This window comes from Oryctolagus cuniculus, chromosome 5 (assembly GCF_964237555.1).
Source record: "Oryctolagus cuniculus chromosome 5, mOryCun1.1, whole genome shotgun sequence".
NCBI classification, from domain to species: Eukaryota; Metazoa; Chordata; class Mammalia; order Lagomorpha; family Leporidae; genus Oryctolagus; species Oryctolagus cuniculus.
In genome coordinates, this window is record NC_091436.1 from 128,159,673 (window position 1) to 128,176,818 (window position 17,146).

General features: G+C 59.4%; 1 protein-coding gene across 4 annotated transcripts in view; it reads left to right on the forward strand.

Annotated features, from left to right (window-relative positions):
• The window catches only part of TFEB (transcription factor EB), a 49,511-nt gene that overhangs the window by 11,108 nt on the left and 21,257 nt on the right, over positions 1 to 17,146 (forward strand). The window contains exon 1 of one of the 4 annotated variants that reach the window (XM_051854161.2): positions 809 to 961. The exons of the other annotated variants lie outside the window; for them this stretch is intronic. Within the exon in view, the coding sequence (XP_051710121.1) occupies positions 936 to 961 (26 nt within the window). The 5' untranslated portion in view covers positions 809 to 935. Of the gene's footprint in view, positions 1 to 808; positions 962 to 17,146 lie in introns of those variants that run through there. 4 annotated transcript variants of the gene reach the window in all.

The window sequence follows — 17,146 nt, forward strand, 5'->3', positions numbered from 1 at the left end:
GGGCCCAGGCCAAAAACCGTTTCTGACTTTGTCCTGAGCTGGACGAGAGTCCAAGGTTGTGGAGATGATAAAAGGTGCTCGTCAGGCTCTTTATCTGAGGCCCCTTTGCAGGTGTAGGCCTGCAAGGGACAGGAGCCAGAGGTCATTGTTGGGGGCTCTGGACACCCAGGCCGGCCCCCTCCTCACCCTTTATGTCCAGGGCCCAGGGTTGAGCCCGGGGCCTCTCTCACCTCCCTGTTGGGGACCTTCCTTGCCCAGCAAAGATGGGCATCCCTTTGCTGCCAGAGAGAAGGCCGAAGTGAGCTGTGGGTGCAGACCCTGTGGCACCTGCTGCGGGGGAAGGCCCTGAAGTTGCCTGCACAGCGTGAACGGTCTCCCCGAGGTGGAAAGGGTGTGGCGGCCTGGCTCTCCCCGCGTCTCACGGGGTGACCTTAGGTCTCAGGGTCCCAGGGCAAGCCTGCAAACAGGGGGTCTGGAGGCCCTGGGAGGCACGAAGCCGAGGTGACAGGTGTGTGGGGACCTGGGGGCTGCTCTGGGAGGAGGCGTGGGTCCACCCAGGCCCTGCTGGCCCTCTGGGTCTCTCTGGCTGTGCTGGGTGAGGGGCCCCCGCTGGGAGAGGCTCAATCTGGGAGGTGAGATTGGAGCTGGGGCACTTGTGGGAGGCAGAGGGACCTCGGGGAGCGCAGTTCCCTCTGCCAGTGAGTAATCAGCCCCACATTTGCAGCTCCCTGGGGATTGCGCAACTTCCTCTCAGGGCGGCCAGAGGTGCAGGGGGCTGGGTGAGAAACAGCACAGGGGAAAATGAGGAAACGGGCTGGCGCTAGGGCGGGGGTGCGGCCCTGGGCTCTGGCCCCTGGAGGAGCCCATCAGTTCAGGGGGCCTCCCTCCTGGGGGCTCTTGCTGTCAGGGATGAAGGGGCCCATGTAGGTGCGCCGATGTGTGTGCTGTCTTCCGGGATTGGGTGAGTGCACCAGCTTTGGGGTGTCTTCCAGGAGGGATGGTGGGTGCTCTGAGCAGGACCAAAGCTGGGGCTGGGGGAGGGGGAGGGGAAGCTGTGGTCCCTGCTCAGGGTCTGGGAGGAGCGTGGGACAGTGGGAAGTGTGGGAAACCAGGAGTTGGCCACACTCTCTGTCGGGGTTTCTGACGGGAAGGTCATGGGCGTGACGTGCTCATCACGGACACATACCCGCCACACTCTGTCTTAAAGACTCAGAGCAGAGCAGAGCCTGGCACCTGCTAAATAAGCCCTCTGCACAGGTCACCATTTGACCCGTTACAAAGTGTATCTGTGTGTAGATGGCAGGAACCCGCCTGGAGCTCAGGGCGATTGCTTTTGATGGTGGGGACTGAGTGGAAGCCGGGGCTACTAATGAGCGCTCAAGTTACTTGGCCTCGCTACATGGCAGGTGCAGTGCCAAATCCTTTCCTGCACCAGCTCCTGGGACCCTCACAGTTACACTCTGGGGGGAGACTGTTAGCCCCATTTTACAGAGGGAGATGTGGAAGCACAGAGGGCTTGAGTGGCTCTACCCAGGACAGTGAGGGGGCGGGGCAGAGTGTTTCCCCCAGCCCTCAGATGGACCCCTCCCCCATACCCCTGCCATTCTCTGGGTTCAGTAGGAGGTAAGTGGCGGCAGGAGGAGGGAGCAGGGATGTGAGGGCAGCCTGGCAGCCCAGGGGCTCTGGCTCGGAACCCTTTTCTTTGTTCCATCTCTAAGCAAGTATCAACAGATATGAAGAGTGGATTTAATATAGGGAGTGCCTTTTTTAAAAATATTTAATTTATTTGAAAGTTAGAGTTACACAGAGAGAGGAGGAGTGGCAGAGAGAGAGAGAGAGAGAGAGAGGTCTTCCATCTGATGGTTCACTCCCCAGTTGGCCGCAGTGGCTAGAGCTGAGCTGATCCGAAGCCAGGAGCAAGGAGCCTCTTCCAGGTTTCCCATGTGGGTGCAGGGGCCCAAGGACCTGAGCCATCTTCTACTGCTTTCCCAGGTCATAGCAGAGAGCTGATCGGAAGTGGAGCAGCTGGGACTCGAACCAGCGCCCACGTGGGATGCCAGCACTGCAGGTGGCGGCTTCATCCACTTCACCACAGCACCGGCCCCTGCCTTTTTGTTTTAATGTTACTCATTTTAAATTATTTTCTTATTTGAATGGTGCAGAGAGAGAAGTAGAGAGAGAACACTTCCATTCACTGATTCATTCCCCAAATGGTTGCAACAGCCAGGGCTGCGCCAGGGTGAAGCCAGGAGCCAAGAACTCCATCCAGGGTTCCCATGTAGGAGGCAGAGACCCAAGCACTTGGGCCATCATCTGCTGCTTCCCAGGGTGCACATTAGCAGGAAGCTGGATTGGAAGTAAAACTGAGACTTGAACCTAGGGATGCAGGTGTCCAAGGCGGCTTTCTACTCTTCCAACCAGTGCCCTCCCGGGAATGGTGTTTTGTGAGTTGGGATTTGGGGAGGACCTCATTGGAGGGGTGGCTCCCTGCCGCATGTGGCTCTGGATGACCCCCAGGCATGACAGACCAGACTGAGTTCTCCCCAGGCCATTTACTCCGCCAGCTTGGGCTTCGGCGCCCTCACATTTAAAATGGAGTTCTAATGGTTCCTTCCTGCACAGTGGTGGTGAGGATGAACTGAGAGCACCGTGCAGTGCACGCCCGGCCTGGCTGACAGGTGCTTCGTCAGGCGCTGTCGTAGAGAGCGGGCAGGGAGCTGGACTTGCAGATTTCCTTGCAGGGATGTTTTTCGAACTGTGGATCTGAGCTCCACGTGGGACCCTAATCGGATCATCCAATCAATTTAGTGTGGGTCTCCATGAACTTTTTTTTTTTTTCCCCAATGGAACAGAATAGAACAGTGCTGTTCTGTGTCTGTCTGTCTGTCTAGGGTCAAATCAAATGTATCTTTCTGCGAGTCACGGTCAGGATGTGTGAGGCCCCTTCCTCAGCGATCTTTGCCCTCTGTGCGATGTTTACAGAGCCCCCGCCCCCAAGGACAAGACCCAGCCGCTGCTGTAGGGGCCGGAGCATCTGTCCTCGGTAAACCCAGTGGGCTGGCTGGACACTCAGGGCCTGGTTCTTAGCAAGGTGGCTCCAGGTGTGTCAGTCAGCGGAGCAGAGGGCACAGGTGGTCAGGGAGGGCTTCTTGGGGTGCTGGCGTGTTGGCTGGGGTGGGGTAGGGTTGAGAAGGACTGGGGCCTGCATCTGTAGTGTCTTTGGGTGAGCTCCTAGGAGCTGTCTGCACTTATTCCTCCCTTCTGATGTTCCAGCTGGCTTGGGGGGCTGCCTGAGACCCTGCCCCAGGAGCCAGAATCCTTGCTACAACTTAGATCTCTGCCGGGCAGATTCTTGGTTTGCTCATTTGTAAAGTGGACCCACGAATCCCTGGGCAGCCAGCTTCCCGGGCATTGATGTCCATCTTGTGACCTAGAGTGGATGAATTGGCGGTGGGACGCGTGGAGAGCACTGGGCGGGTTATTACTGTCATCCATACGGCCAGGAGGACTGAGGGAGGTCATGAGGACATCAGCTGCCTGGCTGGAGAGCCCCCCACTGCCCCACCCCGTGACCTAGGATGGTGGGAGGAGTGGTACGAGAGGCCTGTGACCCGTGGCAGGCTGGGGATGTCCCTAGCCCAGAGTGGAGGTGGCTTGGTGGGGACCTCAAAGGGTGGGTGAGAGCTGGGTTTGGCTTGGGTCTGGGAACCCCCACCCCTAGAGCACCCCCTGCACTGAATACCCTGGGAACCTCAGCTTGGAGGGGCAGCACCCTAGGCCTGACTGGCAGGGGCCAATTTCCAGGAAGCTGTGGGTGGCTTCCTGCTCACTGAGCTCAGCACCCAGACACTCGGGCGTGAGCTCCCAGGGTCCAGTGCAGTGTGTGATGATGACAGCGCACATACATTGTAATTATTATCTCCCATTATTATTATTATTATCCTATTTTTGTTATTATCCCACTTTACAGATGGGAAAACTGAGGTGCAGGGAGGTTAAGCCTTTTATCCAATATCACCCAGCTAGTAAGTGGCAGAGCTGAGCTGTGTGGGTATGAGTTCTGGATTCAGGCTGTCAGGGTGCAAATCTGGGCAGTGCCACAACTAACTTGGGCAGAGACTGGATCTCTCTGACCATCACTTTCCTCCTCTGTGCCTTCCTTAAGTGGTTGTGGCGAGGGTGATCTGAAGTGCTGGCCTGTGTGCGCTCTGCACACAGGAAGGGCCCTTTCTCCCACTCTGACCGCCCTGGGGCGGAGTCCCGGCCTCCCAGGTGCCTTGGTTGTGTGATGCAGGGCTGGCCCCCTCCTTGCCTGTCTCAGCAGGGTAGCTGGTAAGCAGAGGGATCAGAAGCCTGGATGAGGCCTCCAGGAGAACACAAGGCCTGGACTTGCCCCACCGACCCCAAGGCTGCCAGGGGGTCCCAGGGCTTGTAGCTCAGGCAGGGCCTGCTGCGACCTTTCATGCTTCCGTCCCAGCCCTGCAGGCATCTCACCTGGTGACCCCTAATCTGCTCTGAGCTTCCTGGCAGGTGTTCTGCAAGAAGGTAGGCCAGCAGGTACAGGACTCAGAAGGCAGAGCAGGCAAACCGGTGTTCAGCCTGGCTGTTAAGATGCCAGTGCCACAGCCGAGTGCCTGGGTTTGGTCCCCAACTCCGGCTCCTGACTCCAGCTTCCTCCTAATACAGACCCCAAGGGGCAGTGGTGATGACGTAGGAGGAATAATTTTTTTTCTTTTCTTTGAGATATATTACACAGCCGAGCAAATGTACTAGGTAGTCATAATGTGTATTTCAAAATCAATAAGACAGTAAGCTTCAAATGGTTTCACTACCAAATGTGATACAGATTTGAGGCGATAGATATGTTAATTGGCTTGATTTAATTACTCTACGCTGTATTCGTATATCATATCACATGTTGTACCCCATCCATTTAGACAATTAGAAGAAGCAAATGCAGGACTTGTCAGAGCCTTTGACATGCTACTGTTCATCGTATGTCTACAAATGTGGTTGTGATATGCCCCAGGGAATCTCAAAGGCCTTAGTATTCAAAACCCCAAGTTTTTAGATGGAGGAGCTGATCCCCAGGGGAAGCCTGGGAAAGCGTTTTCCCCGGCCACGCCATTCTCCGTAACAGAGCTGGGACTAGACCCCGTGCTCCTGACTCCCTGGCCAGTGCTCGCTCTGCAATGCCCCTCCCTCACCGCCTGTCTGTTCTGCGCAGAGAAATGGAGTGTGTGCGTGTGCGACAGCCCCTTCCTGAGGGTGCCTCCCCTTCTCCCGCTCCCCTCCAGCTCCCAGCGGGAGAGGGTGTCCTGTTGCTTGGGTGCTGCTGGGAGGGGCGCTGTGCCTGGCCCGTGGCTCCTGGGAGAGGCACGCAGGCTGAAGGATGGCACGTGTGTGCGCCGGGCCGCAGAGCCCTCAGCTCTGATGGGACTCGTCACCGGTGCCTCTGGCTTCCTGGGAAGTCCAGCCCTGTCTCCTGCTGTGTGCATCCATCCTGTGGGCTTCCCACCCAGGGACAGCTGTCTCAGAACTTCCGGGGCCCCGAGGACATGGAGAAAATGCAGGGGAGCCTTGGGTGTGGGAGGCAGCATGCTCAGGACTCCCAAGATGGGGTTTGTCCCCAACGTTGGCCGTGTGCCGTGTGCACATTCCTGCCCTCCTTGCTCTCAGCTCCTCTGTTCTCTCTGAAAGGGGCCAGACTGGCTGGCGGGAGGGACCTGTTGCACAGATGGGACACGAGGCAAGGCCCACTTTCCCAGCTGGTGTCCTGAGCCGGGTGTTCCTGTCCAGCCTGCTGGCCTCCCCGAAGGGGGCAGGGCCCTGGCCGGTGCCGGGAGCCACTGTCCCGGTCACCGCAGCCGTGGGGTAGAAATACCCTCGGCCCTCTGCTGGCTGCGGCAGCCTGGGGCGGGGTGTGTGGCACTGAGAGGCCCCGAGGCAGGAGGGAGGAGGTGGCGCCTCCCTGGCAGACGTGGGCTCCTCCTGGAGGGCCATTTGCCCACAGTATTCTTAGCACTGACTCACTCTAAAGGCTATTTTTAGCCTGGTTTCTAAGTGTTGCCAACATCTGGCGCAGCCAGTACTGAAGGGGATTGGGGATGGCAGGGGCGACCCCTTTTGGCGTTTCTGGCACCTGGAGCCTCCGGCACCGGCCCCAGCTGGAAGCTGTGGGCACAGGAGCCACCTGCTCACGTGTGTGCCTTGCTTGCCTTTCCACAGCTCATGCTTCCAGCTGCAGCTCCTGGGTGGCAGTCGGGGTGCAGCGGGTGCCCCCTTGCAGCTGCAGGGCGTGGGCTCTGCACCTTGGCCCTGCCAGGCAGCCCTCCAGGGCAGCCAGGGGCCTCCGAGGAGGGAGGGGGTACAGACCTAGCCCCAAGCCGCGATGGAGCGGGTTTAGCTGCGGTGGCTAGGCAGGCAGGCTCTGCAGTTAGATGCCCTGGGGGTGAGGGAGGCCTGGCTTTGCTATCTCTTAGCTGTGTGACCTGGGGCCATCCACCAACCTCTCTGTGCCTCGGTTTCCTCATCTGTGAGATGGGGATGGGATGCAGCCTGGGGAGGATTGGGTAACGTCTCACTAGGAGGTGTCAGGTGGCGTGAGGTCGCGCTGTGCTCCGTGAGCCGCTGTGTGCGCGCCGTCCTGTTGGGTGAGTGGGCAGGAGGCGTCTCAGCTTTTCTCTGAGGGCGGTGAAGCTTGGGAGGGGGCTCAGAGGGACTGCAGCGCCTGCATCATGGCGGGGGCGATTTCTGCGAGGCCGCAGCCAAGGTCAAGGGCGTGGGGGGTGGATTGGGATGTGGGATGTCAGGTGAGTCTCTGAGTCTTCCTAACGGTCACTTTCTGCCCATTCAGGGCAGAGGTGGTCCTCGGGCCACACTGTGCCTGGTGCCGGGTGCCTGAGGGGACTGGACCCATGAGACATTTCCTGGGAGGGCTGTCACCATGCGCCTCCCCTGCGTGCGGGATGGGGTCCCATGGTGTTGAGGGTCATGGAGAGCAGCCTGGCCTGGAAGTTTGGGCTGGCCAAGTCTCTGCCTGAGCTTGGTGCAATCCACGCCCCTGGCCTGCTTCTCGGGGCTTCTGGAATGCAAAAAGCCTGAGAGAAGTGTGGATTCCAGACTACTCCTCAAACCCCAGAGGTACCTTAGGACTGCCGGGGGGTGGTCCCAAGGGGGAGGCTGGGTGGCCCGGCCCTGCCCACGTCCCACAGAGCTGCTGCGTCCTTGGGCTGCACACAGCAAGGTCCCAGAAAGTAGGCTCCTGCTGCTGAGCTCCACCGGGAGCCCTGGTGGGGGTTTGACTTCCCAGCTTCCCATTGTCAGCCTTCAGAGGACTGGCCGTCGACTTGCTGGTGGGGCTGAGTGTGCTAAGGGCCAGGATGCCTGGGGTGCAGGGGCACGGCAGGGCTGCCTCCAGGCTTCTCAGGGGACAGCCAGGCTGCTGCCCTGGGGAGGACTGTCGGTGGTGGAAGCTGGGTCACACGGGAGGCGGGGCGGTGAGGGGTATTAAGGCATCTGCCCAGTCACTGGCCTGAGGCAGGTGTTCAAAGAATATATATGTATTTTTCAAAAATATTTATTATTTATTTGAAAGGCAGAGTTACAGAGAGGCAGAGGCAGAGAGAAAGAGAAATGGCTTCCATCCACTGGTTCACTCCCCAGATGGCCGCAATGGCTGGAGCTGTGCTGATCCTAAGCCAGGAACCAGGAGCTTCTTCTGAGTCTCCCACATGGGTTCCGGGGGGCAAGAGCTTGGGCCATCCTCTACTGCTTTCCCAGGTCATAGCAGAGAGCTGGATCAGAAGTAGAGCAGCTGGGACTTGAACCAGCGCCCAAATGAGATGACAGCACTGCAGTCCAGAGCTTTAACTCACTGCACCACACATTGGCCCCCAAGAATATATATTTTTAAATATTTATTTATTTATTTGAGAGGCAGAGTCATAGACAGAGGAAGAGACAGACAGAAAGGTCTTCCATCCGCTGGTTCACTCCCCAAATGAGTGCAATGGCCAGAGCTGGGCCGAGCCAAAGCCAGGAGCCAGGAGCTTCTTCCAGGTCTCCCACATGGGTGCAGTGCCCCAAGCACTTGGGCCATCTTCTACTGCTTTTCCAGGCCACAGCAGAGAGATGACTCAGAAGTGGAGCAGTGGGGACTCGAACCAGCACCCCTATGGGATGTTGGCGCTGTAGGTGGAGGCTAAACCTACTATACCACAGCACCGGCCCTTCAAGGAATATTTGCAAGGAAAGAATGACATGGTACCAGTGCACCAGCCAGACAAGCAGCACCTCTGGTGAGGTGACAAAACCCCCCACCTCCCTCCTCTTCCTTCCCGCTACCCACTGCGTGCTTGGACCAACCTTAGGCTACCCCAGCCCTGGATTCCAGCCTGGGCCTTGTTTGTAACCTCAACCAGACGCTTCCCCAGCCAGACTCTTAGTTCTTTCATCTGTGAAGCGGAAGGCTTCCCTTCTGGCCCCCGCGGCCTCTGTTCTCAGGGATGATTTCTCTGCCCCCCACACAAAGGGCTTGGCCAGGTGGCCCTGGCTGAGGAAGGTCCCCCCGCTCTGAGCTGGCAGCCGTTGGGCCTGCAGGATGCGGTGCAGCCTGGGCTCTCCACCTGTGGGGGAGGGCCCGCAGGTGTCAGGGCAGGGGCGGCCATCCGACTGTGTCCACTGGGCGGGGCTGCTGCCGTGACTTTGGTGTGTGACCTTGGGGAGCGTGGGCGGCCCTCAGAGGGGCACATATTTGTGTCGCTGGGCCCGGGTGTGAAGGGGTGCGTGACCTGCGCTCGGGCCAGGAGGGAGTAAGTGCAGGTAGATTTGAGGAGAAGGGAAAGTGAGTGGGGCCAAGGGGCCCTCCCCGCTTGGCCGCAGCCCGAGGCTCCAGGTGGCCTGGCTTCCTCCCTTTCCCTGCTACCAGCAGGTGCCGGGTTCTCCCCTCTGCGCCCTGCAGTCGGACGCCTCTCTCAGGGACACCTCAGAGCTGTGGGCCACCCGCGCCTGCAGCCGTAGGGGTCAGTGGGCACACCAGGACATCAAGACCCCCAGACGCTGGGATCGTGCAAGGCCCTCACCAGAGGAAGCGGCCTCCTGAGGCCCGGGCTGGGACGCTGTGGTCAGCAGCTGAGCCCAGCCGAGTGGTTTCCCAGCCAGGCAGCCGGGGAGGGAGAAGACCAGCCTCACCTGCCCACTGGCCAGCGCCGCCATCCTGGTGATGAGTCATCCCCCCAGGGAGAAGGCCGGCTCCCTCCTGGGAACCCCCAGCTCCTGGGTGTCTTGGGGCTGCGGCCGGCTGGGGAGGGAGGAGACAGGCCCTGTGTGCTGGGCCGGGGTCGAAGCCAGACTTCTCTTGCTCCCTCTCCTTCCCTCTGGCCACGGCTGAGGCTGCAACTCCAGGTTACGTAATGAACCCAAAATGCCTCACAAGGGAGCAGCCCAGCCAGAGGCAGGACCCAGGAGTCCTGCGGCCAACAAGTGCCACCACAGGGCCCGCTCTCCCTCCCCGCCTCCCGGGCGCGGGGGGCACGGGGCTATGCTGTCTGGGAGGGGGAGGGGAGGCTCTCTCCAGGGAAATGAATTCTTGGCCTGACCCCAGATGCCAGCCTGCCCAGCTCCGCTCCAGGGTAACGCTGGGTGCACACACAGTCCCATTGTGTGCCTGGGCCCTGCGCCCGCCGTGGGCCTGGCACCAGCTCTATCAGCAGCCGTGGCTCCGTCAGCTCCTCAGCACCCGCGCTGGGACCTGAGCCCTCGGCCCCCGGTGAGGAGGACGCAGGAGGGCTGGTGATTAGGGGTGAGGGGCCACGACCAGTTGGACGCTAGAGAAGCGTTAGCTGTGGGAGACAGAAACAGACCTAGTCCGTTCACAAATGAAGAGATGAGGCAGCAGGCAGCTTGCTTGGGTCACTTGGCCAGGGCCTCGCTGCCAGTGAGCAGCCCAGCTGCCTGCCATTCCCTGAGCTCCAGCCCAGCTGTGGGGAACATGGCTGGCTTCCTTCTGGGAAGCCGGGGTCCCCCAGGGAGAGGGATCCTGGTGTGCTAGGGTCTGACAGCCCTGTGTGCCGCCACAAAGCATGGCAGTTCATTCTGAAGACCTCTGCCGTGGCTGGGCAGGCAGAGCGGGTCGCCAGAGCAAGAGGGATCCGTGCCTCAGTTTCCCTGCTCCACCTGCACCTGTGGCTTCTGGAGGGGACAGGAATGTAGAGGTGAGGTAGAGCTAGAGCCCGGACTTCTCACACACACAGAGGTCTTCCATCCTCTGGTTTACTCCCTAGATGACCACAACAGCTGGGGCTGGGCCAGGCTGAAGCCAGGAGTCAAGGGCTTCATCCAGGTCTTCCACTTGGGTGCAGGGACCCAAGCATCTGGGGCCACCTTCTGCTGCTTCCCCAGCGCATTAGCAGGGAGTTGGATGGGAAGTGAAGCAGCTGGCACTCAAACTGGCCCCCATATGGAATGCCAGTGCTGCTGGAGGCGGCCTAACCTGCTACATCACAGTGCCGGCCCCTGGACTTCTCTTCCGAGCCCCGGTCTTGCCCTAGCCCTCCCTGGTCGGGGGTGGGGTGCCATGAGAGATTGGCCTGAGCTGCCCAACTCCTTGACTTGCCCAGCCTGGAAGGGTCTCTGAGGCTACAGGAGCCCACTATCCATGTCCCATCGGCCAAGGTAAGGGTGGCCAGGGGTGACCCTTGTGGGATCTTCCTGGTTTTTCACTTTCCAGGCTCAGTCCAGTCCCAGAGCCCCGACCCCCAGGGCTGTGGAGCTGCAAGATCCCCTCTCCAACCACCCCCCTCCACCGCCCCACACCGGCCCGTCCTCCCAGCTCCCTACCCATGCTGGGCACGGGGCCTGTCTCCCTCCTTCAACAGCGCCACAGCCTCTGTGAAAGACAGTGGCCCAGGAGCTTGTGAGGTGCCAGGGCTGGGCCGTGAGGCCAGGTTGGGAGGGACACACTGAGACCAGCTCCTTCTCGCCCTGCCCTGGAGCCCTGTCTCTTCCTCCACACCGCCTGGGCTCATCTTTGTCCATTTACACCGACCCAGCAATGCCTCTCCATCCAAGGTCACAGGGCGGGCATGTCGAGCCTAACGTGGCAGAGTCCAGAGGGTCACAGGGAGGGGGGGCCCTCTATCTGGAGGCCATGTGGGAGATGCCAGGAAAGAGAACGCTTTGAGAGCTTTGAGGAACCCCGACAGAGTACCCTCACTGTGCCTCAGCGTCTCACCTGCAAAATGGGCACACTAGTATTTCCTACTTCCCAATCTAGTGGGCAGGTCAGACGAGCTCATGCTTGAAAGCTCCTAGAAACCGTTCCTGACAGATGGTTGATTAGGTGTCCTGTGTAGTTTTATTTGCAGTAGTGATAGTGGCAGAGCAGGTACTCTGTACGAGACCAGGTAATGGTGCTTTTTCCCAGCTAGATTGTGAATAGCGCAGGGACTGTCTTAGTCAGGCCTGTACTCCCGTGTCAGACCAGAGTCTGACCTGAAGCAGAAGTAGTTGTTTTCAGGTGGTGCTCAGACGAGGATGAAGTTAGGGCGGGCTGCCTGGGGGAGGCCCTGGGGCAGGACTTCCGAGGGATGCGCAGGGGTTGGACAACCTGTGGGGAAGGAACTAGAAGGAACATCTGGAAGCCGAGACTGGGTTGGGGTGAGAGAGTGAGGAGGCCCCCCCGGCTGCACCCTGGTCTTGTTCGTGGGAGGGGGATCCTGGCTGCCTTGAAGGCCCACCCAGGGCATTTGGACTTTAAGTGGAGGTGGGAGGCTTGGGGTGGCAGGGCTGGGGCGCGGCCATTCTTTGTTACTCAGTCCGTTCTGTTTGCTCCCTTGTTCTCAGAGCTACCTTCTTTCTCCATTCCTCTAAAGACAATTTCTCTTCTCTACGACCTCTACTCACCCCCACCCTGCGTTCTTGGCTTCCTCTCTCCGGCCGTTCTGGCCTGTTTCCCTTTTGTCTCTCCTGGCCTGTGAGGTAGGAGCTGGGTAGTGTTGGACTTGGGGGCCGGTGTGCTGTCATCCCAAGGCGGGAACTGGCATGGTGGTGACTGAGCCAGGAGGATAACCTTGGACCTGATGTAGCCCTCTATAAGCCTGCATGAGTGACCCTCCCCCCAGTCATGCGGCTGAGGCTCGTGAGAAAGATCTTACTTTGTGCTGGTCATGAAAACAGAGTTCTACAGCAGATGAACTAGGGGGTGAGAGGATCTTCTTGTTTGTGACGTTAGTGGAAAGGGTTATGAACCAGATGGGAAGCAGACCGCAGACAACTACAGTGTCTCTTTCAGCTCCAAGCATCCATTCATCTATCCATGCATGTATTACATCCATCTTTCTATGCATGGAGCTAATATATCCATGCATGTATCTATGCACCCATCCATCCATTCATCTAGGTACCCATCCATCCATCCTTCATCCATCCATCCATCATATCCATGCATCTATCCATCATCCATCCATCCATCATATCCATGCATCTGTGCATCCACTAAGTAGTTATTGAGCGCCTATGCTGGGTCAGGCACTACGTTAGATACATTTAATCTTTACATTAACTCTCCAGAATGAACACCATCCTCATTTTACACACAAAGAGACTGAGACCCCATGAAGTCAAGTGAGCTGACAGAGGCCACATATCTAGTAAGCAGCAGATCTGAGATTCAGCTCTATGTGCTGTTAGTGTTGAGTCAAGTGGCAACCCTGGATCTGAGTGCAGAGCACAGCGGCTGTGTTGCCCCGATGCATGGACATGCTAAGGTTCTGGAATGCTCAAGTTCTGTGGTTCTATCCGTGGTGCATCACCCTGTGGCCAGATGGCAATGCCGGGCTTTGCGGCCTATTGGCATTTGTCACCAGTAACCTAATGTTGCCATCGCCACCTCCACTGTGGAGGTGCTTGCAACCCTGCCAGCCTTGTTTCTTCTCTCCGCCTTCTCACCTCTGATTCCTAGGGCAGTTTCACCTGCCCACAGGGAGCAAAGCTCCAGGCACACATTTGGCTGCTGCACCCCACTCAAGAGGTCTTCTCCAGTCAGGGTGGGCCAGCGTGAGCCAGAGTGGCTCTTTTACTGGCTTTTCTTCCTAAGCTTTGAAGTCAGCTACTCAGTGTCAGGCCCTGTTGGCTGAGGGAAGGAGATGAGTGCGAATAGTGCGGGAGGTCACCCTGCAGCAGAGTAGGATTCATGCGATAGCGAAGGGAAGGAAGCTGGCAGCTGTGGGTCCCTTCGGCTCCATCTCATGGGGCCTCTGCAGAGCATGCGCTACGGTCACCCAGTAGGGACTGGGGTCTTTGGCTAGGGACGCTGGCAAAGCACAGGGTGCAGGCCCCTTGGCTGTGGCACAGGTGCAGGTGTGCTCGGGAGGGCAGGTTCAGGGCTGTGAGTGTCCTGGAGTCCTGACAGCTCCTGCCTCATTGGCCAAGCCTGGGCCTGGCAGTCTGTCAAGCCCTCTTCCCACAGCCCTCCCTTTCTGTCTGTGTCCAGCAGGCTTCCCCGGGCAGACCCTTCCCACTGTGGCCACTGTGCAGTGCCCCCTTCGTTGTGTTCAGCAGTTACTTACGGAGCACTGACGAGGTGCTGTGGACAGAGAGCAGAAGCTGGGGGGATCCCTCTGGTGGGTGAATGAGACCCTTCCCCTGCCAGCTAGCACGGATTGTCCCAGCCCCGTGCTCCGTGCTCTCCCAGAAGAGGCACAGAAAAGCGGGGTGCCATGGTGCACGGGCCGGGCTCTCATCCACGCCCCTCCCACCTCACGCAGCCTGGGACTGTGATTGCCGCGGTTTGCTGACTTCCTTTTTCTTTCTCACTGCCCTGCCTCTTCCCCCAGCCCATGGCTGCCGTGCGGCCTGCCTTTAGTCAGCCGGGAGCTGAGCCTTCTAGTGTTTTCCTTCTGTTTCTCTCTCGGAAGAAGATGCAATTCCTGGGGCCAGGGGAGGGCAGGGGGACCCCTTTGCCCTGGTGAAGGCTCTGCTAAAGCCTGCTTCCTCCCTCTGGGTCCTACCTGCTCCCACCCCGACCCCTGCCCGCTGCACACTGCCGCTCTCCTGCCTTAGGGGCGAGGGAACGAGATGAGTTGAAAGAGGAAAGTGGTGTGGGTGAGGCCTCTGGAGTGGAGGCTGCAGACAGGGGTGGGGCAGGCTGGACCTGGCAGGTGTATTCCTACTGGGAAGCATATGGGGGCGTGGGCAGTTGCGCAGTCCCCACGACTCCAGCTGCTTCCCACAGGCTTTCCCTGGGAGGTTTTGCCTTCCAGGGTGGGTTTGGTTAGGGTGTGTGCTGGGTGGTGCAGGCAAGAGCGTGTCCACCTGTGCCGGCCACCCTCACTACCTACCTCTGACACTCTCTTATTTGCAGGGGGCATCCATTCCCACTGGCGGGCCGAGTGGGGTTGGCAGACAGAACATCTCTCGTGTCTCTCCTGACCCCACGTGGGCAGGTGTGTGGGTGCAGGGCTGGGCAGGAGTGGAAAGGCAGGGGAGGCGCTGGGGCTTTGTGTTCCTATTTCAGGTTTGGTCTTCAGTGCCTTTGATGCAGCCAGGAGGTAGAAGGCAGCTGCTGCCCGAGCCCAGCCCTGCGGGAGAAGGTGGAGCAACTCCGGGCCTTGGCGGGGTCAGAGATAAGGGAGGGTGGGTTACTGACACGCTGCCTACACCCTGGCACACAGTCTAGGGCATTCCACTCCTCTCTGTGTCCTTTTAGAGGCAAAAGACTTCTTGGGGTGTTTAAGTCCAGGGGAGAAAAGGGTAGCGGTGTCTGTTTTGCAATGAGGCTTTGGTCTTCCTCCCATACCTGTGTGCAGCCCAGGGCGGTGGGGCAGGTGGGAGGTTAGAATGCAGCTGTAGGCGGTCATTTCTCCTTGTGGGGCAGAGGGTGGCCTCCAGGGCGGGTTTCTTCTGGTTTCCCCGGTGGCGATGCCGGCCAGCGTGCGCCCCGGCAAGTCCTGGATCTAAGGCAGCCGGCCTCACTGGGGGGCCCCGAGGTGGTTAGGGCCTGGATAGGGCCCAGGCAAGGGAGCCCCTGGACTTTGTGCCCTGAGGCCTGTCTCCTGCACGGGACAGAGGAGGCGGCCCGCGGAGGCAGGCGCGTGGACTGAGGGGACAGCAGTCCCCGGAGCCACTGCCGGGGCTGGCTGCTGGCCTGTGCCGGTGCTGGCCGCCCGGCCTCCCCCACCAGGCGTGAGTCAGACCGAAAGCAGAAGCTGCCAGACGCTGTGGAGAGTGAAGCGAGGCAGAACCAGCTGTGCTATTTTGGAACCTGGTTAATTCCCCCTCCGGCTCCCCCACCTCCCTCTCTCAGGGCTCCCACCCCCTCTTGGCACTTTGGCTTCCTCGGGGCGCCAGGGGGGCATTTGGGACAGGACTTGATTTCCCTGGTGTGTCCAGGGGGGAAGGGGGACAGGGGGAAGACGGGCTGAGAAGCTCACAGCTCCTGCCTGCACCGAGCTCCCCTTCTCTGACCGGGAGAGGCTGGCTTCTTGCGACAGCGCTGGTGGCTGTGGGAGGGCAGAGCGCCCCCTCTCGGTGGAGCTCTTGGGCAGGGCGCCCTGCTGAGCGGATGGTCAGTGGCTCTCAGCTCTGCCCTGTGGCCCTGGCGCCGCCCTCCCTGTCCATCTTTCGCCACCATCAGGCCAGCTGTCAGCTGCCTCTCTCAGGAGTGTGAGTGACTTCAGGTGCGAGCCTCTCCCGGCTGTGAATCTCAGCGGGCTGGGAGGGATTTCCGGACCTGGGGAGAGATATTTTGGGGCTGAGGGCCTTTCCAGAACTGGTGAAATCACACACCCTGCAGCAGCCCCAACTGACCCCCTAGCCACCGGCTGTTTCTTGGACATCCTGGGCCTGCTTGGAGTTCTGCTCCGCTCTCCCACCCCCCATTTTGGTGAGCCTGGGGGTCCCGGCAGTACAGCCTGCAGTGGTGAAAGAGGTCAGTGGGGTGTGTGTCCCTGAGCTGAAGAGGAGGGTATACGGGCAGACAGGGCCCCTGCCCTTCCTGGAACCCTGGGCCGGGGACATGGCGGGTTTGTTCTTCCTATGTGAGCGCATGCGTGGGAGATGGGCCAGCCTCAGCTAGGCGAGGCTGCCCCCTGGGGGTCCCTGAGGTCAGAGCTACACTGTGGGGGTGTGCACTCAGCTGGGGCGGGGTCAGCAGGCCGGTGACCAGGGGACATTCGGGTCCTTGCAGACCTCAGGTGAGCAGGACTTGGCTTTCTCACTGCTCAGATGGAGTTGGGGGTCAGGCAGGTGGGAGGCAGGGGTAGAATAGTATGGAGGGGAGGATCGGCTCCTAGGCCTGCTGCAGGGGGCCTCAGCGCCCCCAAGCTGACTGCGGAACACATAGCAAGCACATGCCAGGCGTACTGGTCCTCAGGTTGTCTGTTGTGCCAGCCCTAGGGCGGCGTGTCTGTGTGTGTGTGAGATGCAAGTGTGGATGGGTGTATCCCACATGGTCCATCTGGGTTGGGTTTCCACAGGTAACCACATCAGCTTCTAGGCTGCTTCCCGGCAGACCCTGACTGTTTCCTGCAGAGCCCCCTGCACGAGGTGAGCCTGCTGGGCACAGAGCCGGCCTGCAGCCCTGCGTGTAGGCCCCCACTTGGGCTCCTGGGCCTGGGAGTCAAGGCTGTTGGCTCAAGTTCATTGTGGGGCCCAGAAGGGCATGTCTTGCCCTTTAAAGTATCTCTCTCCACCAGAGACCTGCACCTGTCTGCTGTCTCCTCCCACTTGTCACCAGTTTTCATAGTTGGGACCAGGTGGCCAAGTCCCCAGCAGGAATGAGTCAAGTTTCTTTAAGGTGCCCTCAGATCTCATGGGGTGACTTTTTAAGGTGCAGATTCTTGTCTAGTTGTTTGTTTTTAGATTTATTTTATCCTAAAGGCAGAGTGATAGAGAGGGAGAGAGACCGAGATCTTCAATCTGCTGGTTCACTTCCCTATTGGCTGCAATAGTCGGAGCTGGGCTGGGCCAGGCTGAAGACAGAAATCTGGAACTTCCCAGGTCTCCCACTTGGATGGCAGGGGTCCAAGCACTCGGGCCATCTTCTGCTGCCTTCCCAGGCACATTAGCAGGGAGCTGGGTCGAAAGTGCAGCAGCCAGGACTTGAACCAGCACTCATCTGGGATGCTGGCATCATATGAAGCAGCTT